The sequence below is a fragment of the Sarcophilus harrisii genome, chromosome 1, assembly GCF_902635505.1.
Source record: "Sarcophilus harrisii chromosome 1, mSarHar1.11, whole genome shotgun sequence".
NCBI classification, from domain to species: domain Eukaryota; kingdom Metazoa; phylum Chordata; class Mammalia; order Dasyuromorphia; family Dasyuridae; genus Sarcophilus; species Sarcophilus harrisii.
Window position 1 is genome coordinate 406,204,348 of NC_045426.1, and position 24,912 is coordinate 406,229,259.

At 34.2% G+C, this 24,912-nt stretch overlaps 1 protein-coding gene across 1 annotated transcript in view; it reads right to left on the bottom strand.

Annotated features, from left to right (window-relative positions):
• The window catches only part of MYO10 (myosin X), a 220,568-nt gene that overhangs the window by 148,628 nt on the left and 47,028 nt on the right, over positions 1-24,912 (bottom strand). The window contains exon 2 of the mRNA XM_003759635.4: positions 17,564-17,662. Coding sequence (XP_003759683.1) covers positions 17,564-17,662 — 99 coding nt within the window. The remainder of the gene's footprint in view (positions 1-17,563; positions 17,663-24,912) is intronic.

A 24,912-nucleotide genomic window follows, 5' to 3' on the forward strand; every position in this document is an offset into this window, starting at 1 on the left:
TGAACAGAAGTTTCTTTCACATCAAACCTTACAGCACAGTATTAAGAACTACCAGAAGGTACACCAATAATCAGTCATGTTTTTGAAGTCAAGTTTAAATTCTTTTCACAGAAAAGTGCTTCTGTCTCACAGAAACACAAAGAATAAAACTTATATCCAAAAACTATTGCACTATAAAAGAAACTTTGCTGTGAGGTCATTACAACAGAAAATAGACTTTAATGATTAATCTAAAATCTGTTTCACCTTCTTAGAGTATTTCCTATTTTAATTCTCTCTTATTTATTCACTATATAGATAAACCTTGTAGGCAATTGTTTGCATATTGTTTCTCCCATTAGATGGTAAGAGCCTGTTTTCTGCTTTTTGTATCTTTAATGCTTAGCATAATACCTGGTACATAGTAAGTGTTTAAAAATTTTTACTGATTAATTGACGATTTGGTCTTAATTTATATTGAATTGATGCTAAAGACATATAGCTTACATATAGTTTTTTCCCTCTTCTATTAAACTGAACTGCTTGTGAGCAGGTACCATTTTTAACTGTCTTTGTATTCTTGATACTTAGAACAGAGCCTACCACATAGTAGGCACTTAAATGCTTGCTGTCTGGTGCTAGAAGCAGGAGAAAGCAAGGTAGAAGTATTAGAATTCCTAGCTATACCAGACCTAAAATTATAGTATAATGTGACAGTCATCCAAACTATTTAGTACTGGCTAAGAAATAATGTAGTAGATCAGTGTAAGTTAGGTTTACAAGACACAATAATCAATGACTATAGACAGTAATTCTAGGGTTTGATAAACCCAAAGACTCAAACTTCTGAGATGAGAACTCACTATTTGACAAAAATTGCTGGGAAAACTGGAAAATAGTATGGCAGAAACTAGGCACTAAGATCTAATATCTTAGATTAGGTTGAAATGGGGTTCATAATTTAGACATAAAGGATGGTATTATAAGCAAATAAGGAGAGCAAGGGATAGTCTACCTCTTAGATAAGTGGAGAAGGAAGGAATATGGCCAAAGAAGAACTAGAGAACATTAGGAAATACAAAATGGATGATCTTAATTACATTAAATTTGAAAGTTTTTGTACAAATAAAACCAATGTTGTCAAGATTAGAAGGGAAACAAATCTAGGGAAAAATATTTACATTCAAAGTTTTTGATAAAGGCCTCATTTCTAAAATGTATAGAGAACTGACTCAAATTTATAAGAATACAAGCCATTTCCAAATTGATAAATGATCGAAAAATATGCACAGCCAATTTCAAATAATGAAATTAAAGCTAGTCATACAAAAAAAAAATTCTCTAAATCTTGACTGATTAGAGAAATGCAAATTAAGACAACTCTATGTACCATTTCACACCTTAGATTGGCTAAGATGACAGGGATGTGGGGAAATTGTTGGATACAAATACTAATACATTGTTGGTAGAGTTATGAACTGATCCAACCATTGATCCAGCAGTGTTTCTACTGGGCTTGTATCCTAAGGAGATCTTTGAGGGAAAAGGACCGAAATATGCAAAAATGTTTATGGCAGCCTTTTTTGTAGCAGCAAGGAATTGGAAATTGAGTTGGAGAATGGCTGATTAAGTTATAATATATGAATGTATATATAGTATATGAATGTATAAGAAACAATCAGTGGGAAGATTTCAGAAAAGCTTGGAGAGACTTACATGAACTGATGCTAAGGAGAAGTGAGTAGAACCAAGAGAATATTGTACACAGCAACAAGACTGTGTGATGATCAACTGTGATGGACTTGGCAGTTTTCAGCAATGAGATGATTCTAAGCAATTCCAATACACTTGTGATGGAAAGTGCCATCTGTATTCAGAGTGAGCTATGGAGTCTGAATGTGGATTCCCACATAGTATTTTCACCTTATTTTTGTTGTTGTTTGCTTGTTTTTTTCTCATTTTTTCCCCTTTTTGATCTGATTTTTCTTGTGCAGCATGATAAATGTAGAAATACGTTTAGAAGAACTGCACATGTTAAACCTATATTGGATTCTTGCTGTCTATGGGAGGGAAGAAGAGCAAAGGGGAGAAAAAATTTGGAATACAATTTTGCAAAAGGGAATACTGAAAACCATCTTTGCATATATTTGGGGAAAAAAAGCTATTAAAAAAAACAACTGGAAGGACTCAAGATGGTTTTCATCCTTAATATGGAGGGAAACACATGAATAAGAAAAATTAGAAAAATTATCATTACTTTACAGTGATTAAGCATCCAAAATTTTCCAAATCCTTAAGAAAAAAATTGTCCCTCCCTATCCTGCTTATGCCCTGGGCTAAATATGGTTTAGCAGAATATGAGAGGAAAAAACTATACACACAAAGTTTTTTCTAGCAAACCAAAATCCACGGATTTTATAGTTTAACAACTTCTTTTAATATATCAAAAAGCCCTCTAATTTTACTTGTTTTTAGGAAAAAACTAAGTAAATTTCCTCAAGAGGGGTGCTTGTATGTCTGTGTATATGTGTGTATTTGTGTTTTCCCTGTCTAACATTTGTATCCGCCAAACCACCAAAATTATAACAAAGCTTTCTTTTAAGTCTTTGATAGTAGAATCCAATCTAAGGCTTTACTAGTCTCAGAAAAATGCTGAGGACAACAAAAAGAGCTTTTTAGTTATATTGGGAATAAGAACAATGAAAGATTCGTTCTGGTCCTGGGAGTGGACAAGGCTATGATCTCACAGAAAGAAAGTAGATCATCTTTGCTCCTGCTATTTTACTTTGGCTTTCCCTATCAAGAATGATCTTCAAAGTGGAAAGGATAGAGCTAAAATGTCTAAGAGGAAATTGAAAACCAAGATTAAGTGGGGAGATAGCAAAAGGCTACCTAGCTGTTTTAGCTGAAGTCATTGGGCCTGTACAAATTACTTCTCAGGCACTGATTTTATAACAACTTGTGGATGTGATTGCCAGTAGCCATCATTAAAGAGTGCTTACTGATAATTTTAATATTTCTAAATAAATGAAAAAACCCTGTATTTGTGTTACTACAATAAACAAGTGAGAAATAGAGAAATAAGAAAGACTTTGCTAGAGAGTCCTAGGAAAAGGAGGAAAGGATAGTTTAAATGGAATGATGGAGACAGAACCAGAATTTTGCCAGCTTGTACTCTAGAAAAAAAAGTTATTGTCACCCTGCAAAATACAAGTATATTGTTGAATATTATTAAATCCAACATATTTTTTCTTTTGAAACACAAAAATGAAAAACAAATCCTCTGTAATCAGGTGTAATCTCAACATTCCACGAAACTTCAATAAATTTAGGTAACATGCACATCATAATTCAAAAAATACTTGCTTGCAAAATGCTGAACCTAGAAATTTGGTTATTAAAACATTTCTTTTTCTTCCATAACTTGATTTGAGATCTTTGAAACATTTTCAAAGAAAAAAGATCAACAACAACAACAAAAACCCCCTAACCATACAAAAGAAATTAAAATGGCAGTCTGTGTACATCTGCTTTAACCTAAAAACAAAAGCCATTTTGCTCCCTCTTCAGTGCAAGCATAATCAAAGCACAAACAGCACAGATGGTTTAGATTTTACTTTATAGAGAGTGACTGAGAAGACCAACATCTTCAGTATTTATACAGCCAAGTCTCATCTTAGTGGCAAATTTAAACTGGGAATTTCTATAAGACAAAGGGGAATTCTTTTAAGCAACAAAAAATTAATTGGGCTAAACTGATATTCCACAGAGAATTAACTAACTGTTCCACAGCACCACAGTAATAAGACAAATGTTTTCAACTCAGAACAGCATTGTAATTTCATTTAGCAGTTTCATTATTATACTGATATGACACACTGGTTGAAAGATAAAACAAGGTGGTTGAAATGTATTCATCAGCATAAGTAGGCAAGAAAAAAAAAGGAAAAAAATTATATGAGATCTGATCTGTTTCTGGTTATATTATTTAATTTTATAATATTCAAAATGAGTGGGAGAGGAAGAAATTAAGAAATCAACATGAATGATATCTGTCTTAACCAAAACCAACTATGCAAAATAGCTCATAATCAAAACCAAAGGCAGCATGCCTCTTTCTACATATTTCTGTATATCTGCATATCAACATATTTTATTTTTTTAAAGCTTTTATTTTCAAAACATATGCATCAGGGCAGCTAAGTGGCACAGTGGATAGAGCACCATCCCTGAAGTCAGGAGGACCCGAATTCAAATCTGCTCTCAGACACTGAACACTTCCTAGCTATGTGACCCTGTGACAAAAACATATGCATAGATAATTTTCAACACTCGTCCTTGCAAAACTGTTCCAAATTTTTTTCTCCTTCCCTTCCCTCCACTTCTTCCCCTAGACCTTAAAGCAATCCAATATATGTTAAAACATGTGAAATTCTTCTATACATAGTTCCACATTTACCATGCTGCACAAGAAAAACCAGATCAAAAGGGAAAAAAATGAGAAAAAAGTGGTGTCCTCTCTCTGGATGCAAATGGCTCTCTCCATCACAAGACCATTGGAACTGGACTGAATCACCTCACTGCTGAAAAGAGTCCCGTTCATCAGAATTGATCATGATATAACCTTGTTGTTGCCATGGTTCTGCTCATTTCACTTAGCATCAGTTCACTTAAGTCTCTCCAGGGCTCTCTGAAATCATCCTGCTGAGTGTTTCTTATAGAAACAATTATATTCCGTAACATTCATATACCACATGTCAATATATTTTAGAAGAAAATAAGTTATAATAAACTTGCTAAGATCATTTTCTTTTTGTCAAATCACTCAGCATATTCTTTATGGTTAACTTACAGTGTAAGTTACTTCACCTAAGAATGAAGGCTTGCTTTTCTCACCTTTGGGTCCTTAGCTATCTTTTAATTATAACTCCATACCCCTAATCTTTTACTACAAGCACAAAGATAATATTTTCTGTAGTAGATTCTATGTCTGTATTAAGAAAAAACCTTTTTAAAAGCACAATGCTTTTTTACATTATTATTAAGGCTAATGATAAAAATGATCTAATGACAATATTAGCCTCATCAGGGAAGCAAGATGGTATTTTTTTCTTGTTATAAAATCTTTTGCACTAAAGTACTATGATATCATGCCATAAATTAAAAGTAATCTTAGGCTCTCAAAGATTATGTCAATAGAAAACAAGAATTTCTGGTTGTTCCAATGCCAAATAAGAAAGTATTCAAGGTTAGATTAGGCTTCTGCCTGTAAGCTTTCTTTCTTTTGAGGATCAGTGTAGCTAAGTTAGGAGAAACTCATCAGTGGACTGGCCAGCAGGTGATTAATTTTTGGTTGCAGGAACTAATACAAAGTAGTAAGAGATGTAATGCAGCTGGGATTATATACCTGTTTTGTATTACATTGTACATATAATACATAATTCTAAATTTTGATGCTGACAATTGTCCTCTCAGTGACATAATTTCAACAAATTCAAGCATAATTTCAATCATTTTAATGAACAAAACAAAATTTTAGGAGCTAACCCAAAAGTCTTATGTACATTAAAATTATCCACCAACCTGCTAAGCCCATTAGTATGTTAAGGAAGGAAATTGAATTGCATAGAGCAAATCTTGTCACAGTAAAGGCATGCTGGCAAGTCTCCCTGGAATTCTGTTCTCTTTTCCTATGCTACAAAAGTCCCATGACACAAAAGCTTCTTGAAAACTTCGGCCAGCATATGGTGTCTTATTGTTTCAGAAGTGTCCGTCTCTCCACATTACCCAGTTAACATCTGTCATTAGTTCTGTTTGCAAGGATATAAGCAGATGCTTGGTGAACTCTGACTTCTGATAAAGATGGATAAATTTCAGAACATAAGATCATTCCAGAAGCTGGCTTTTAAAAAATTACAACTCACCACCTCCTTGGGAAAAATCTAAATAAAATGAAACTCCTGAAAAATCATTATAAGAACCTGTGCACATGCCCAAATATGCTCACTTAAAAACCAGTTCCAAACTTATAATTTTATTTATTTATTTTTCAATCTTACACTTTTAGAACTGAAATGTCACATTTTGTGTGCAGGATATTATTTGTATGACTGACTCACCTATTATAGATTGCTTTGATCTAAACTGGATCTTTCCCCCCTTAAATATTTTTTTTTCTTTGAGATTTTCTTTTGGGAAAAAAATTAACCAATTTTTAAAAAAATCATTTTCTGGAATATTTTGCATTCTTAAGCAATACATCTAATCTTTATAGGCACTTAGAAAAAAAGGATATAAGACTTTTAGGTATACATATCTACTCCTCAAAATTTGATTAACATTTCAGAGGACCTGGGTTCAAATCCTAGCTTTGTCACTTATATAGGTGTATCCCTTCATATCCTTGGCTAGATGACCTCTAACTTCTTTTCTAAACTCTCATATGAAATTCTCAAGTTCTGTTTTCCAACTAGAGACAAGAACTGGAAAAGAGTGGGCAGGTAACACATATGGGGAGAAGTCAACAAAGATCAAAAAAAAAAAAAAAGATCACTTTAAAATATTATGTTTTATCATGGCACATATCAGAAAATACAATTTTTCTTGGCATGAGATAATTTATTTTATGATACGTTACATGTTATAATAAATGCTCAAAATCTTTTGTTGATAATAACCACTGGGGATGTTTTCAAATACAGAGATGCAATTTTTCAAACTAGGCTGCCCAAATATTATACTGTGTTTCAACTTCTGGTCCAATGGTCTAACTGTTAGTCTGTGTTCAATTTTATACTGTTTTTCTCATGGTACTGCCTGTTATGTTATAAGTCTAGCTCAGCTTATTCAGCCTAAGTATCAGGAATCTGTGAGGGTAACACTGGGTCTGTAAACAGTTTACTATATTGCCCTAGGATAACTAACTCCTTGTAGGTTTTAGTTCCTCATTTATAAAATGGGAAAAACACTGATAAGCTTGATAGGGAAAGTGAATCAACAATTTATGGATGCTTTTCAAATTGAAGTAGTTGTATTTTACCATGGATCTGATTACACAGTAACTCCAAAGGAAATAAAACAAGCACATGTTATAAGTTTACAATAACTTCATTTATAAGAATTCACAATTGAAAACCATTTTCCTAGAAGTAAAAGGAGTTGGTTAGGGTAGGTGTTAACTCCCTCTAGACAAGGTACAGTACTTTTGTTGTAATTAACAGAAAACACATGTTGATTTTCTGTTCTCATAGTACCCAAATGCCCCAACAGATCTGTATTAAGTTAAACTAACATAAGAAAAGTATCTTTGTTACAGACAAAACCACTTACAGGTGCCAGTTAGCATAAAGTTAAAGGCTACCATGCTATGTGCTCTTTGCTGACAATACTATAGTGTGAATGATTTCTTTGTGATGGCAAATTCAAAGAAATTACCTTTGACTGACAGGATTCTTACCTGTGATACTGACCATCAGTGTTTTGAAAAACAATATTACTGAGATTATCTATCAGCTGCTTCCATTTAGAACATGTTTTTCTTTTTTTAAAGTTTTAAATAAAGGAATAGATAATTACACATACATGTTCTGTATCATTGATCCTAATGAAGTTCACAATAATCAATTTAGTACTTTCTTTTTATATATATTTCTGGATACTTTTCACCAAATTTTTCAATATATTAGAGAAGAAATATGCTGAGACTCAGGAGATTTATATTTTTAATCACAGCACTACCACTAGTTATAAGGTCTTGTAACTAGTTCCTAGTTGCTTGGTCTGTTCCTCATCTATAAAAGGAGATCGATTCCAAAGTTTCTTTTAGATCTCCCAGAATTCTTTTATTTAGTATTTGGAAGGAAAAGGTCATTTGAAGAGAACAAAGAAACATTTCCATAGAAGCTACATAGCTCTACTATAGTTGGTCTTAAATACATGCAATTTTAGAGCAAAGAGTTGCTTTTAAAAATACATTAAAATTAATGTTATTTAAAATTTCAACAGAAGACTCAATTTTCCATAAGATCCAATTTAGATTTCTAGTGTTAAGTCCAAGCACTTGTTGAAGCAAATTTCCTGTTTTTGTTATTGACACGAGTCAATAATAATTGGTGCTATGTATAATAAATGGTGCTTTAAAAGAGACAACATCTCATCAGTGAGGATGCATTTTGCTCACTCAGCTTAGAACCTTTCAAGGCCTTATTAGGCTGCCTCATTAGGCTGTCTTCATGAGTTTCTGTGGCTTCCAAAAGTGAATCCTATAGTCAAGTTTCTGATTAAAAGACTTTTTGAAATTAGCTGGCTAAAATTGGAACATAAGGTTTTGCAAGGGTGAATTTTAAAAACTTACGTTTATGTTTTGAAAATAAAAACCTTTTTAAAAAAAAAATTTAATCATTATCAGAAGAGAACTGAATGTTGGGGCTACATTTCTAAAACTTAAGTCAGTAGTTATAGAGAAATAATTAAAGGTGACTTTTACTGTTATTTCTCAGAGCTGATACATTAAAAGTAACTATGTCATAATTTTACTATCCAAGGGTCCTCAAACTACGGCCCGCGGGCCAGATGCAGCAGCTAAGGAGGTTTATCCCCCTCACCCAGGGCTATGAAGTTTCTTTATTTAAAGGCCCACAAAAAAAAGTTTTTGTTTTTACTATAGTCGTCCTCTCCAACAGTCTGAGGGACAGTGAACTGGACCCCTATTTAAAAAGTTTGAGGACCCCTGGACACTGTTAACAAATAATGTAGTGAGTTAAGTCCATGTTTATTTAATCCAAGGGGGTTTGAAATCTGTAGAATTGTAGAGAAATGGAGGGAGGGGGAGAGGGAGAGGGAGAGGGAGAGAGAGAGAGAGAGAGAGAGAGAGAGAGAGAGAGAGAGAGAGAGAGAGAGAGAGGATGAGAATGAATAAGGAAAAGAAGCTAGAAGCAGGTAGAGAGTATGAGTTCATTTAGCATATGGATGACACCCAAACAATTACAGTTCAATTAATGTCTGTTTATTAGAGAATCTTACATATTCATGGACATAAATTATTTTTTATTCATTCTTACTTTTTATACAGCTTTCAAAGCTTAAAAGCTGGTGCATCAATCAGAATGAAATCATATTGGGGAAGTTCATGAAGAATTTTAAAATGGGAGCAGAAGGAAAATGGAAAGTTTCCCAGTTCTTCCACACTGGGGTCTTCACAATGTGATTGCCTTTTTTGAGTTAATTCCCAGAACAAGAGCTATCCATGCTGAAATACAAGCAGAAATATAGCACAATTCCAAAGCAAAATGTAAATAATCTGGGGATTATCTGTCACTTGGGACTATCCACTGCTCAGGTCATCACCCTAAGTGAGGACTTTCAAGAGTTAGATTATGAGATTTCTCTCTTTTACTAAGCTGTATTGCCATAAACATCTGGAAGTCAAGTAGAAACTTACATTAGTCCCCAGATTCAAGAAAAATGTAGTTGAATGCATAATTTCCTGGGAGGATGTGGGGAGGGGTTTTGGGAATTCAGAATGCACTATGATCACAGGCATATACATGTAGATTCAACAATGTACAGGAAAAAAGAAGTTGAGGACAAAGAACAATGAAAAAGAAAACTTAAAAAAAAAAAAGGACCCATATTTTTCCTCTTAATTCTGGCTTGGGAATTTTCACTTTTCCTCAATCAAAGCAAACCTTTCAAAAAGAACCTCCATTCCTGAAAATTTTAGGCCAGTAAAGAGACCACTGAAAGAGGTAGTTTCAGTCCTTTTTCTATTTTGAAACACTTTTTTCAGATATACATATTGTAAGGAAGGAATTGTCAATACCTCCCTCACCAAAAAAGTAGTTTGAAGGAGGTGGTATTATGTTAAAAAAAAAAAAAACACAACAACAACAACTAACTTTATGCTAAGCATGAAAGTTAATAAACATGCAATGTTTATTAAAATGTCCAGAAATTTTATTCTCAGTTGAGTGGATTTCAGTTTCCTGTCATAAGAGTACTTTTTTATCTTATCACTAATATTATCTCCAGATTGTTTTTCTTTTCTCCATCATCCATTGCTTTTTCTCTTCTAATGTTTCACCTCTATATTTATCCTCTCCTCTAAGATTTTCCTCCCTACCCCATCCCATCATGCCTTACTTCTATCTACCCCAAAATTCATTGCCTGTCACCTTTTAGCTTGAGATGAACTGGTATATATTATTAATCTCAGAGGGCCTAAAGTTTCCCAAATTGCTTTTAGTTCTGTAGAGGCTGAAGTATTTCTACTGATTTCTCAGGTTCATGCATGTTTGAGAAGCTTATTGTTAACAGTCAGTTTCTTTCTGCCACATACATTTCTGTTCACATGCAGCTGGCTGTTAAGGGAACAGCTGTCTCAGTATGTAAGATTCTGGAATGCAGCTTTGGTTGCAACCAAAAGAACTGGACATCCCCAGGCTCCTAAGACTCAGCAGACTCTGCTTCCTTCCAGAGGAAACTTTTAGTCCAAGAACCTTCTGGTGAGCTAAAACGTCTGGAGTTCTGTCATTTCCCTTCAACAGCCAGATTCTTTCTCTTTCCACCTTAATGTTGAAAGTACACTGTTCTGGCAGGCTCCCTTTTCCCCACTACTGTCTAGAAATGGAGGGAAAATGTCCTATTTGCTTAAGATGTTTTTACAATCTGAGGATGAAAAAAAATTTTAGGGAGAAGAACATAATCAAGAGAGAATTGATCATATATGTGTATATATGTTTATGTATGATGTGGTAAAAGGAGGATACAAAAGAGAGGTAGTAACATATTACCATCAAATTATTTTTTTAAAGGACAAAAAGGCACCAATGAGGCAAAGAAGAAAGAAAGAAAACAAGAGAGACAGTAAAAGTAAAAATGGGTTAGGAGAAGTTGTGAGAAACAACACTGAGAAAATTACACTAATTTTAAAAAAATCACTTAATAGGTCATTAACTCCACTACTATGTAAAGGGACATATGGGGCCTATAATGGGGAATGTGACTATAAAGCAACAGGACTCATTTGCCTGTGGGGCTAGTCTCATTACTTTGTTACTCTGTGTAATAACTAGTTTCTCCTAGGGGGGAAAAATTGAAAGACAGAGTATACTTGGTTTGGTTTGTTTTTTTTATGAGAAAATTTAAAAAAAAAATCATGTCTAATTATGCTTAATGTGAAAATGGAAAGGTAAAAAAAGTTGTGTGGGAGAACAGAGCCAGCAATTTGTAGAAGTTAGTAATTAAATCGTTAGTGAACAAAACCCAAAAATTCTGTAGGATAGCATGTACAGACAAGACAACTAGAAAAATCAACAATCATTTCACACACTAAGAAGCTTTATTAAGTGATTACAAGTGATTCTTGAAGCAATTTTTGGGCCTGAAAGTTTGGCATTTCCCAAAAACTAGAGTATTAATTTTTCAAAAACAAAAATCTACTTTAGCACTTACTTAATTCTACAAAATAGCCCACTATTGCATGTACTTTGGATTTAGCAAGAAATTATTTCTATTCAGCTTTTCAAAGTTTTTCTTTCATCCTCCAAAAAATATTTCTTTTCATCCTACAAAATAATATTATTAATCATGATTACTATTAATTAGTGACAGAGAAGATATTCTAGAAGAAAACTCTGGTAACTAGATTAGACCCAAGATGTGAAGGAGAGGAAAAAATTAATTATAATTCCAAGGTTTGGAACATAGGAGAGTGTATAAAAATATACATATAGCTTTGCAGATATGGGATATATGTGCAGATAAAGTACTATATGAGGTCTAAGAGAAAAGGGAACCAGAGAACATTTTATGAAGTAGAGGGCATATGAGTTGGGAGAAAAGGCAAGTAGGTTGAAAAGGACAGAGAGTTGTCCAATTGAGCTAAAATGTCATATTCTTAGAGGGCAGAAAATTAGGGATACCAGACTGTGAAAAGTCTTGAATGACAGACAAAAATATCTGAACTTTACTTAACAGCCAATAGGGAACCCCTGAAAATTTCTGAGCAGGGAGTGACAGGAGAGCACATGTTTAAAGGGTCAAAAAAAGTTATTTTGGGGACAAAATGAACGTAAATGACTACAGGTGTGACTTTTAAATGAGGTTACATAGAAAGACCAAATATTTTATGCCAGAGTAAGATTACATGTTTCAGGAAACAGATCATACAGTTTACTGTTCAATCCAAAAACAAAACAAAACAAAACAGAACATCATTAATCTCTAGTCCTTTAATTACGAAATGTCTTTTTAAGGATAATTCTGTCAAAATGAACATAGGAACCTCAAATATGACCCATATTTCATATACATATACAGATTTCATATACATTTCAGAAAATATAATCAACTAACCAAAACTTTTGTCCTATTTCATCTAACTACTAACTTTCTTGATCCCTACTGATTTGCTTGCCTTTCATTAATAACTATGCTATTTGGTACAGAATTGTATTTCAGTGCATGTTTAATCATATGTGTATGTATAATATACAAATATATTATGTTAAGCATATATTTTATGAACAATTTTATAACTTTATCTTAGGTTAGCTATTCCAAACCAATCAAAAGTTTAGACTTCATTATGGTAAGTTAACCTATAGACATTTTTTAAAAAGCTTTCTTTAATTAAAGAGAAAAAAATAAAAACTAATATAAATTCTCTGAGTATGAGGTTACAAAGAAATTTTTTGTAAAGTCTTACATTCATATATATATATATATATATATATATATATATATATATATATATATATATATATATATACATACATACAAATAACTACAAAGTAAAAATTAGAAGTATGCACTAGAAATTGAGTGTATCAGGAAAGACTTCAGATAGAACAAGGATTATTGTTGTTCAATCATTTTTCAGTTATGTCTGATAGGAGGGAGGGATGGTGTTTGTGTGTGTTCTCAAATATCTGATTACACATATCTGTGTTTGGAGTCTATCACTGTACTTTACAAAGTGATTAATCCAAATGGATTTTTACCAATATGGAAGACCATTCTCCATTAAATAGCTCAATCATTTCTTCTCTCCATACGGGCTGGATAGGAACTGACTTGTGATTTCACTGGTACAGGAAACTCCCAAATGACCAATGCAGATCTGCTGCAACTTAGTCATCATGTGCTACCTGGAAAACTCAGAGGTTTAAGAAATTGCCTTAGGTCATACAGTAACTATATGGCAGAGGGATTTTCTGTCTTTTATGCCAGCTCTATCCAATATATCATACTGCCTTTCTCCACAGTACAATGATAACTGATATTATGGTGATGATATTCAGCTGTTTCCTCTCTTTATTAAGTTGAAATTCCATGACAATATTAAATAACTTATCATTCCAAGATGCCCTACAAATATGATTTCATATAAATTATTATCAGGATTAATTACATGAGCAACAATTTATAATGAAGGGAAAACAATTATAATAAACATAATCATGTTCCAAGACTTATCTTGTCTATTTTTTTCCTGTGCTAATAATGCCCTGTCTCTTGTGTTGCATTTCCCAATTAACCCTTGTCTGAAAAGGTACTAGAATAGCAGTTCAGCTGTTCTCTCTATCTTGGACCCTAAAGACAGGACCAAAGAAGCTAGAGCCAAGAAGCTTGGGACTGATTGTTTAAAGAGTGGTGGGACACCCTGGTGGAACAAGGGAGAACCCACCCTGAGTTGCCAGTGGAATTGACATACTGAGAGCAAGGGTATCTTAGTGAATCTTAGGTACATGATAAAATTAATTTAGAGGAATAGAAGGAAAGGGGATTAGATGGAAATGAGTCAGGATGAAAGAAAGGAAGAGGTACTATTGTGAGGAACAATGAAAAAAGCTTGTGACGCTGAGAAACACTCTTCCCCCAGTCCCACTTCCCTCTCAAGGAAGGATTAAACCAGAAGTAGTCTGGATTAATCTTCACATTGCTAGAAAACAGACCCTGGATACATGTTCTGACCCTAACTCCACCCCGAAGAACCCAGAAACTGAAGCAGTTTAGCTTTCCAAATAGCCTGTAGATAAACTATGGGGAAAGTTAATATAATTTCAAAGACAAGGATAAGTATCCTCTATACATCAATTGCCTTCCCCATCTCTATTCTGTCCTACCTGCTTCCTAAACACCATAAAGCCACAAGTTTGAATCAGTGAGTTTCAATCAATATAAAAGGAATCACATTATATCCTTTGACCTGTTCCAAAAAAAGAAAGAAGGCATTGAGAGTCTGAGAGAAGAGATCCAGAATTCCCTCAGGGGTAATGGGGGGAAAAGGCTCAGCTTTCTGTTGGGCTCTGGCAGTGCTGAGATGGTTACTAGGTCATGTAAAGGCATAAAAAATCCCACCCATATGGAGTCTTGAGACTTGGTGGCTGCAGAAAACAACAGAAGTCATTATTTCCAAAACTGACTTTCCCCACTGAAAGGGGGCAGGGAAATGGTAGATAGATGCAAATATACACACTGCCTCCTTGGTACAGCTAGTCAATAAACATCTATTAAATATCTATTATATATTAAGTGCATCTCTAGCTAAGCACTAGAGATACAAAAAAAAAAAGGCAAGAGATAGCCCTTGCTTTAAAAGAGCTCTCAATCTAATGGTCTGATACTGTTTTAGAGATGAGTAAACTCCTTTTTATTAACTGTTCAACGATCTATGAGTACTTCATTTGTTCCAACACTGAATCTCACCAAATAGGATACCAAATTTCTAATGTTTCAGAGTAAATGGGGTCAAGCAAGGTTGTGTAATTAGGCCTGTAATATCTACTTTGGGAGTGGATAAAGTTAGTGGATCCTTTAAGCTAAGGATTTAGGAGATGCAGTGGGTGTAGTGATTAGGTGTCCCCAGTACATCTGTCACCAAGATGGTGAGCCCCAAAGAGCAGGAGCCACCTGGCTGATCAGGGAAGGGTAAATTCTCCTGCGTAGTCTATGTACTTCCACAGCCTAGGCCAGAAAAAGGAAAAGGGAGAGAGGGAACAGACAGGGAGAGAATCACAGAAAGGGGGAAAGAAAGAGAATGGGGAAGAGAGAGAGAACAAATCCGGCCTTGTAAATGGTTTCTAAACAATGCAATCAATCACTGTTCAATATCTATACACTTACGAAATTAAATTGGAATTCATTGAAAATTAAACATTCCCACTTAAATGCTTTTATACCTTAACATTTTATATCAATGCAACAAACCCAACCACAAACTGGATAGGACTATTTTGTAGCAATTACCCAAATAAGTCAACCCTTTGAAAGGTTATTATTAGAATAAAGAAAAACAATTTCTCCCTCACTCCCAAAGTCTGATTGGATCTTAACACAGATTTCTGGATTATGGAGAAACTTCCCTAGTTCATAGTTATTTATAGGTTGTTAACTAGTAGAAAAAAGAAGTAGGAATTACAAAACTTTTTTGGAGCAGAGGACATGTATTCAGATTCCATCTTAATTCCATCCATACTTATTATCTCTGTGGCCTTGGGTAAGTTATTCTCCCATGGCCTCAGTTACCTCATTTGTAAAATAAGAGGGTTGATCTAGATCTTTAAAGTGCATTCCTACTATAAAACTTTGAGTATATGAATTAAGTCAAGCAAAAATATTGGAGTACCTTTGGAGAGATAATCATGAGAGAAGAATGAACGATAGATAACAGGTGGATTGATCAAATGTTCTATTGGTACTCAGAAAAGATAAAAAGGTTTAGACTAAAAAAAAGACTTGATCACAATGGGTGGATTAAAGATTATAGAATCAAGGAGTTAGAACTACAAGGATTTTAGAAGCCATCAATTGCATCCCTTCATTTTACAGATAAGGAAACTGAAGCTCAAATAGATTACATACATGACTTGTCAGGATCACATAGCTAGTAAACATATGAAGCAGGATATGAACCCAAGTCTTGATTGCCTCTAAATCAGGGGGTTTTGACCTTTTTTTATGCATACTGGATCTTTTTGGAACTCTGGTGAAGATTATGGTCTAGTTGGTAAGCTTTTAAAAGCATAAAATAAATTATATGCATTTATTTTATTTACTAAAATGTATAAAATTCATTTTATTGAAATATAGTGATCAAAAGATTTTAAAAACAATGTCATGGCCACCTCCCACCTCTAACTCCAAACTCTTGCTCAATGACACAGAAAAACACTGCTAAGGAGAAGGTATAGATGACTTATGATTTTTACTTAGGGAGGTAATGTCTCCACTGATAAGATCACAGATCTAATCAAGTATTTAAGCACTTGTAGGTAATAACATAACACATATAGGGGTTCAATTTGTAAACCAATTACTTTCTATTCTATTTCCCACAACAGGAAAAGAAAAAACTTCCTATTCAAGACTTTAATGCTGCCTACAAGAGAAATATGGAGGAAAAAGTAGATCTTGAAACTTTTAATGTATATAAAGTAATATAACCTAGAGTCACAGCTAGGGAAGGTTCACTGGACATTTTCTTATAGGAAGCCAGAATGTAAAATGCAATGACATTACTTACACACTAGTACCCGAACTAGGGCTTAGGGCTCAGTTAATAAGAACCATTTTTTTGGACCATGACTTTACTGGTATAGAAAAATTCTCTTGATGGGGAAATGATTTCTACTGATTAATAAAAATCAGTGGCTGTTCTGTAAATTGTAGTTCAAGTAAGCTACATGAGAAACTAAGAGGATAAGTGACTTACTAGCATTTTATACTGCACCAGACACATAAATAAGATGTTTATTGGCTGACTTAATGCAGTTACACAGCAAGTACATGTCTAAGGTAGGAAATGAAATCACAGCTTCTGACTCCTAGACTGTTGTCTATTCACTACAAAGGGGATGCCTCTAAGTTACTAATAATAGTTAGTTAAAAGAGGAGCTAGGATGTGACAGCATACCCTAAGAGAACGAATTCTCAGCTTTGATCCTCAACCAGTCCCTTCTTCCTCTCATTTCCTGCCTAACCCACAAATCTCAGTGTCCTGAATGCCTCCACAGAGGGTCCTATGTCCCACAATAGTATACTCCAAATTTGTATTAAGAAGTTAATCTGCTGGTTTATTTGGAGCTCCATGCCTCTGGCACAAAAATTTAGAATCCTATAATTTCTTTCCAGATTCAAAATTTGATTCTTAAAATGCTTTGAGTCACACAAGATCAAGTAAAAAAGTGAATAAACCCAGATTTGGAAAATAAGTTATCCATAACCAAACAGATATGTAATCATCATCATCATCATCATCATCATCATCATCATCATCATCATCTACACTGAATTTATTAACTAAAACATATTATTTTAAATTAAAATAGCAATACTGATGCTCCATGAATATGAGTTAAATGCTCTCCCATTACATTTTGTTTGTGTAACTAATTTTTGAGATCTATTTGGAAGAATTTCAGTGATCTAAGACATTCACGAAACTATGTATTCCTCTTTGGATATTGTTAGATCAACTGGAAAAGAAAAAATTTATAAAATTTTAAAACCACAAAAGAAACTAATGAAAAAATAACCAAGTAAGCTAAACACTAATTTACAAAGTGACATATCTGCTCCTTACCTGACCATAATCTGTTCTGAAGACAACAACTCCCTCTGCACAGGAATTTACAGTACTTGGAAAGTGCTGGCCATTTTCTCGCAACCAGACGCGGGTTCCCTGTAAACAAAATGAACATAAATAAGCTTTAAACCTAGAATTTTAAAACAAACCACAATTCCCCCCCAAAGTCATTATCACTATATACATTTCCCTAATAATAAAAAAAAGATCATTTAAAAATTAAGGCATTACCCACAGAATCTCTTATCTCACAGCACACAACTATGGTTTTGGGAGAAAAGGAAGACTAGATCTCACCTGACCTCAAGTTTAAGCAGCAAATGCCTGTAATTCTCATTATCTGGGAAAGGGGAGGGTGGAGGATGATCTCTTGAGCTTGGGTGCCCACATTTTGTTTTGTATTAATAATGTGTGCCCACCATAGCTGGGGGAGCTACTAGGCTGGTGAAGGAAAACATGAACCAGCCCAAATCATAAGTGTAGTAGGTGGGATCAGGCACATGAGTCTTTAAAAAAAAAAAGTTGTTGGTATCTTTTCTTTTTTATATCACCTTCATTTTTGGATATTTCTTCAACAATTTACCCTGCAATCTATATGTATGTATATGTGTGTGTGTGTGTGTGTGTGTGTGTGTGTGTGTGTTTATTTTATAGGAAGTAAAAGTTATTTCACAAAAAAGAATCAAAATATCTCTCAAGGGGGAAAATGTAACATTACTTAGATAAAAATTTGGAAACGTGTTCCTAGGCCACATTTTTGGGGCCAATAAGTGCTTAATAAATGCATACTGAGTGCTTTAAAAGGTAACTTGGAGCATTGATTTCTTTCCCATTTTTACCTTATCTATTATTTTACAACATGAAGTCAATGTACTCCAAACATGAAGTCAATGTACTCCAAAGCTGGGCATAAGAGTCATTATAGTTAATGCTTTTTAATTCTTTTCCCTATTAAAAAATAATAATAGTATGGATTTATACTTGGAATGGACCATTTTTGCTCACTGTGATCTAGATGATCCATTCATAAGTTCTTCTAGTATATGATTCGAGGATTCTTAGTGTTAATTTTCTAGACAATAAAACTACAATCATGGACGTATAATATTTTAAGATTAATCATATAGTATGCTTCCTGTGATAGGTTATCATGCAAAACCCAAGAAATTTGAATTAGCTCAGCTAATTGTGGTTCATACTCACATATTTTCTGGATCCAAAGTGGAGCTGACTATCCCTAAACTGATCTGAAAACAGTACTACATTGATAAAAAAAATGACATGTGCAGCTGCCTATCAACTTTAGTGAGTTATTAGGAAACAGCTGCTGTCAAAAAGCATCCTTATTCTCCTTCAGTCTCTAAATAGGTCTACTTAGTATCTGCATGCATTATTAGTAGAATGTAACCTCTCTTCATAAATGTCATGATTTCTTTTTATGTCATGTACCTTTAAAAAATTATACGTACAAATAAAGAGAGCACTCAATTAGAGATCATTTGCATGCATTTAAAGGAAATTTCACATACTTCAAAAAAATATCAACCATAAAAATTGCAAGAATTATTTTTAAAAGGTATATAATGTTACATTTGGTTTCCATTTGTGCCTGATATAAAGAACCCAAAGCTCCTGTTAAACCATGGTAAGGCATAATAAATAGGGTTTTACGTTAGAGAAGAGGGGAAAAGATTTTGAAATATGGAAATGGAGAGGGAAGATAATCTAATCCAGAAAATATTTAATAAACATCTCCTGTGTTCAAGGTACTGCACTGGATACTGAACAAAGAGAAAGCAGACCCAACCTTACATGAGAGTAAAACCCAAAGATTTTACCTTTTTCTGAAAGGATTACACAGAGTTGGAAAAGATCTAAGAAGCCAACTATAATCTAATCCATACACCAAAGAAATCTCCACTGAGATATATGCAACAAGTGAGCATACAATTTCTGCTCTGAGAACAGGCATCCATTGCTCAAATTGTTAGGATGATCTTTGCTGACATCACGCTTAAATTGGCCCCTTTATGAACTTGCACTCATTACTCCTGCTTTGGTTGACATGATAGCTCATAGCTCTGCAGTCTCTACCACTCCTCAGCTCACCCCAGCCAATCTTCATGAGGCTAAATACACTGATTCGCACGTCATATACTTAAGGTCTTTAAATAATCCTGGTTTCTCTCTTACAGGCAATATAACTTTGTAATGTCCATCTTATAATGTATTGTCCTAAAGTAATCATAATGCTCCAGAGAAGATCTGAAAAGGCCAGAAAATAGTAAACATAGTAAATAAACAATAGTAAAACAATAGTAAACAATACCACTCCTAAGGTAGCACCAGATTGATGGGGTTTTTGGCTGCTATATTACACAGCTGACTCATATTAAGCTTGTGGTCTATTAAAATCCCCACATCCTAGAAATTTTTGGAGCTCAGGAAATAATAGTCTATCAGTTTGATAACACAAGAGTATATGAAATTCAATTCACCAATCATTTATTAAGGAATACAGTAGGTAGAGAGTAAATTCAAGGGAAAAAAAACATGACAGTCCCCTACTTTATGCTCACATTAGAGTTTTTCAGTCAGATGATGAAGCTGATTTTTAAAATCATATTCCACATACAATAGGAAGCCAAATGGGCAGTTGTAGCAAGGACAGCTAAAGGGGAAAGAACTTTCAAGCCTAAAAGAAAAAAGGATAAAAACCCAGTGAGGTCCAGTTTATTCTGTGCAAGGAACCCAGTTGATGGAATATCCAGATATAAAGAATTCCTTTTTGAATATTCCGAGTCTAAATGTTGATGAAATATCCAAGTGGCTATGTCTAACAGGTAGATGGAGATGGACTAAGGAAACAACATAGGTCTGGAAAGGTAGATTTAAGAATTGCATGTAGAGCAATGGTAATTAAACCCACAGCAACACATAAAGGCAACAAGAAAGAATGCAGAGAAATTAGAAGACAGAATACCTTGGAGTTTACCCACATTTAAAAAGCAATTACAATAATTCAAGAAGATCAGAACCAGGAAAAACAGTGAACAGAGAAGGAGCAGAAAGAATTTATTTTATTAGATGGTGTAAAGGCACCCAAAACACTTAAATGTTCTGTCCTCTGAGACCAAAGAGAACAATTCTTTCATCATCCTTCAAATCCTTCGGATAATAGAATCAGAACTGGAAGAGATCTCAGAAGTCATATGGTACAATCCTGTCTTCTAACACATGAGGAAAATGAGCCTCAAAATAGCCATTTATTATATAATGTTTCCTTGCGATTTCACCACTATGGATACTCTCATCACCAACAACTGACTGAAATTTCTTAGAGCATAGTAACAGATCTTTATGAAATTCTATGAATATCAAAAAAATCATTCAATGGCCAACTTTCTGGTGACAGATTTCTACAGACATCTCATTCCCTGCCAAGCCCACACTCAAAATCTTTCAAAACTGACCATAGTATAACCTCTTGTTCTAATGGCATATCCTTCAAGAACTCAGGATTACCTGTATACCAATCCCAACAAGCCATAAGAGGATTATGATAGAAGATCTTACCTAATAAGAGATCATAAATGTAAGGGTTCCAAAGTAAGCAACTTGCTGGGGAGGGGACCTAACTCATTTCTGCCTTTCTCCACAAATGATTTCATTCATGTATATATCACATTCTCAGTTTTTACAGCTTACTAGTTAGCCCCGTCCAAATGTTTCTTAGTGTTTTGGGGCCATTTCACAAAACAACTTACATATGAACAACATTGCTAAGATAATTAAACCTGTCAACTGGTAATTGGCTAATTAATTTTGAGCTGTTTCGTTGCCAAGTAGAGTCTCCTTATTTTACTTTTTGTCTTTAGTTTTCCTTCTCTACAAGATAAGGGAAATGGTCTTAATGACTTCCAAAAGGCTTTCAGCTCTAAATCTATAATCCTATGTTCCTTAGAAAGGAAAAAGAAAGTTAATTACAGTTAGGAAGCATTTTCTGATGCCTGATATGTCATATTCTGTTAGGTGTTTTGGTTCAAAGTTTTGGTCTCGGGCACATTTCCTTTTCCATGCTCACTCCTCCCCTAACAGCTGCCCATTCAACTTCAAATTGTGTTGACACAGCACCATAGGAACCAATAGAAATACTCCTGTATTTCAAAGGTCTTTCACTCAGGTGTGAATAGTGCTGATAAGAAAAACTGTAGAAGTCAAGTAATGATACTATCAGGGCTACTTCCTCTTTGCCAGTGTCTTAAGTGTTTTCTGGGCAAGAAAAGCTTGAAAGCATAAAACACAGATTAGTCCTTCTGTTTGTATATTCTATTTTTTAAAAATAGCTACCTTAAAGTTTAGAAACTTTATGAGTGGTCCCACTTTTTTTTTAAACATAGCTAATTCTTTACTTTCTTTGAGCCCACAGCTTTTATATTTCAATTATTTCTGTTAGTAGTAACTTCAGAAAGCAGGTTCCTATAATAATTGCAAAAGCATACAACAGGGACAAACTTACTGAAATATTAAAGATGTTTGGGGTGGGGAATGAATTGCTTACCATAGCCAATCTTTTATTCTGACACTCAAAATAAGGCTGCAATGTCATTAGACATTATTATGTACTGAAATCAGGCTACAGAGGAACATTTCCCCCATTCTACTGAGAAGAAATGACATTAAAACACATAATTCTACTTTAAGAAACAAGGAAAGAAAACCAAGTAATAGTGTGATGCTAAAAGATCTCTTGGAGAAGGTGGCACCTGATCCCAGAAGAAAGCTTCTTAATTCTAATTTTAATTCTGAATTCTAAAAAGCAAAGCTAAGGTAAATTAGCATTCTACTTGTGAAGTTCAAGTGGGCAAAGGTTCCATGGAGGCAGATGATGGGAAGTTTAAGTAATGAAAAGAAGGATATAACATAGAATGTAGGAAGGGAATTACATGAAATAAATCTGAAAAAGGCTGGTGCCAAACTGTGAAGAACTTCAAATGACTGTGATAAAATTCAAATGCAACAACTTAGCAACAGGCACTGCAGAGTGTTCGAGAGAGGAATTGCAATGGTTTAGAAAGGAAATATTTATATTACAGGAAAGAAATAATGGGGATCTAAACTACGACTAAAACTAATTTGGGAAATGGTGAAAGCAAAGGAAAAACAAAGGATTAACCAACATTATTTGGGGCAGCAGGTGCTAACAGTGGATTGAAGGCTGGGTCTGGGGTCAGGAAGAATTGAGTTCAAATCCAGTCTCATACTTACTAGTTGTGTGCCCTTTCATAAGTCATTTAATCCTGTCTTGTCTCAATTTCATCAGCAAAATGAGCTGAAGAAGGAAATGGTAAACCACCTCCAGTGTCTTTGCCAACAAAATTACAAATGGGGGTCATAAAAAGTCAGATACTATTGAAATGACAGCAATATTTATTCAGAATCTGTAATAAACACAACAACAGTTCCTAATTTGGAAAATGACTTTAAGACTGCAAACCTAGGTGACTAGAAGGATGATGGCCTACAACTTTAACAGGCAAGTTTAGGGGAAAAGAAGAGAAAGGGTTCTGTTTTAGATATATTGAAATTTGAGATGTAGCAGGTATTAGAATGTAGCTTCAGAGAATTATCAGAACCGGATATATAAATTTGGTAATCAAATGAAAGTGTAGAAACAGAGGCAGGACAGAGATTTGGAGGATACAAATAAAGTTGTACAGCAATGATGATTCAGCAAAGGAGCAGGAGAAAATAATCACAAAAGTTAAGAGAGGAGATAAGATGTTAAAGAAAGTAATGGACTATGTCAAATGATACAGTCAAGAAGACACTAGATTTACCAAATCCCCAGTAACCTCAGAGAAGAGTTTGGTGGGTTTTTTTTTTTTGACCACTATGTTTTTACATATGGCTCTCTTCAAAAGTGTGTATCCATAACTGTACTCAACAACAGATTCTACGCTCTAAAAACACAGACTTATTACTGATAATCCATGAAATTTTTCTTATCTTTACTTATCAAAGTGCCAAAATCCTTCCAGTATTAAAATTTCTGCGTCCAAATGAATAGCATTACTGGGCTGCCATATACACTGTATAGTAAATTCTCTGACAGATTTGTATTTATGACCCCAATTCATCTTTTTCTTCTTATTCTTCAAAAAGAATGATAGAAATTAAACTATCTAATCATTCCCTCTCAAAGATCCTAAGTTCTACTTGTTTTACAGGTGAATACATAGATTTAGATGTATTAAAATGTTTCTCCAACCACTAAGATTTAGAAAATCTTGAGTTTATCTAAACACATAAGCAGAGAAGGAACATGAGAGGCCATAGAGCAACAAAAATTCCACATGTTGAAGACCTCCAGCGAGGAGAAACTCAATACCTCTTGAAACAACATATCCTTCTCCAGGGTAGTTTTAATTGGTACATTTTTCCTTATACTGAATCTAAATTTACATCTTTGTAAAAGTTCCCCACCTTAGGACCAAGTCCATTTGAAAGTACTTCAAGTACTTCAAGAGAATTATGTTACTTCCAAGTCTTCTCGTCTCTAAATTCAACATCTCCCATTTCTTTCAACCAGTTCTCACATGGCACAGTGTTGAATCTATTGCCTCCTTTAAACATTCTCCATCTAGCATATCAAAGTTCTTCCTAAAATGTGGTAACCAGAGTCAAGTATACTACTCCAGATGTGCTTTTGACAATTTATTTCCTCTACTGTCTGAACATTCTGTCTCTCTTAATGTGATCAAAGATCATTTTTTTTAAGTTGCCACATTATACTTTTAAGCTTGTAGTCCACTATAATCCCACGATTTTTTTTTGAGGAAAACTATTATCTAGTCATATTTTTTTATCTAGTCATATTTTAAAGATAAGATGATTTTTTTAAACTTACAATTAAGACTTTGCATTTATCCCTATTGTATTTCATTTTATTAGATTCAGTTCACTTTTGAATTTGTCAAGATGTGTTTCAATCCTGTCACCCAATGTATTAATTAGATTTTTCTCCTAGTTCTGAATCATTTGCAAATTTGTTAAGTATAGTAATTCTGCTTCTATTCAAGCCATTGATAAAATCTGTAAACAGCAAGGGCCAAAGCACAGATCCCAGAGGTATCTTCTTCCAAACTGACAGCAAACTATTTGTTAACTATTCCAGGATTACAGTCATTCAAGCAGTAATCTATCATCTAGACACATCGCCACACCTCCTCCTACTGTACACAAAGAAGAGCATAAGACATTTCAAATCTATGTATTCCCTTGATTACCACCAGCCTCATCCCCTCTCCCCACCAAAAAAAAAGGCAGAGAGGTTGACCCATTAG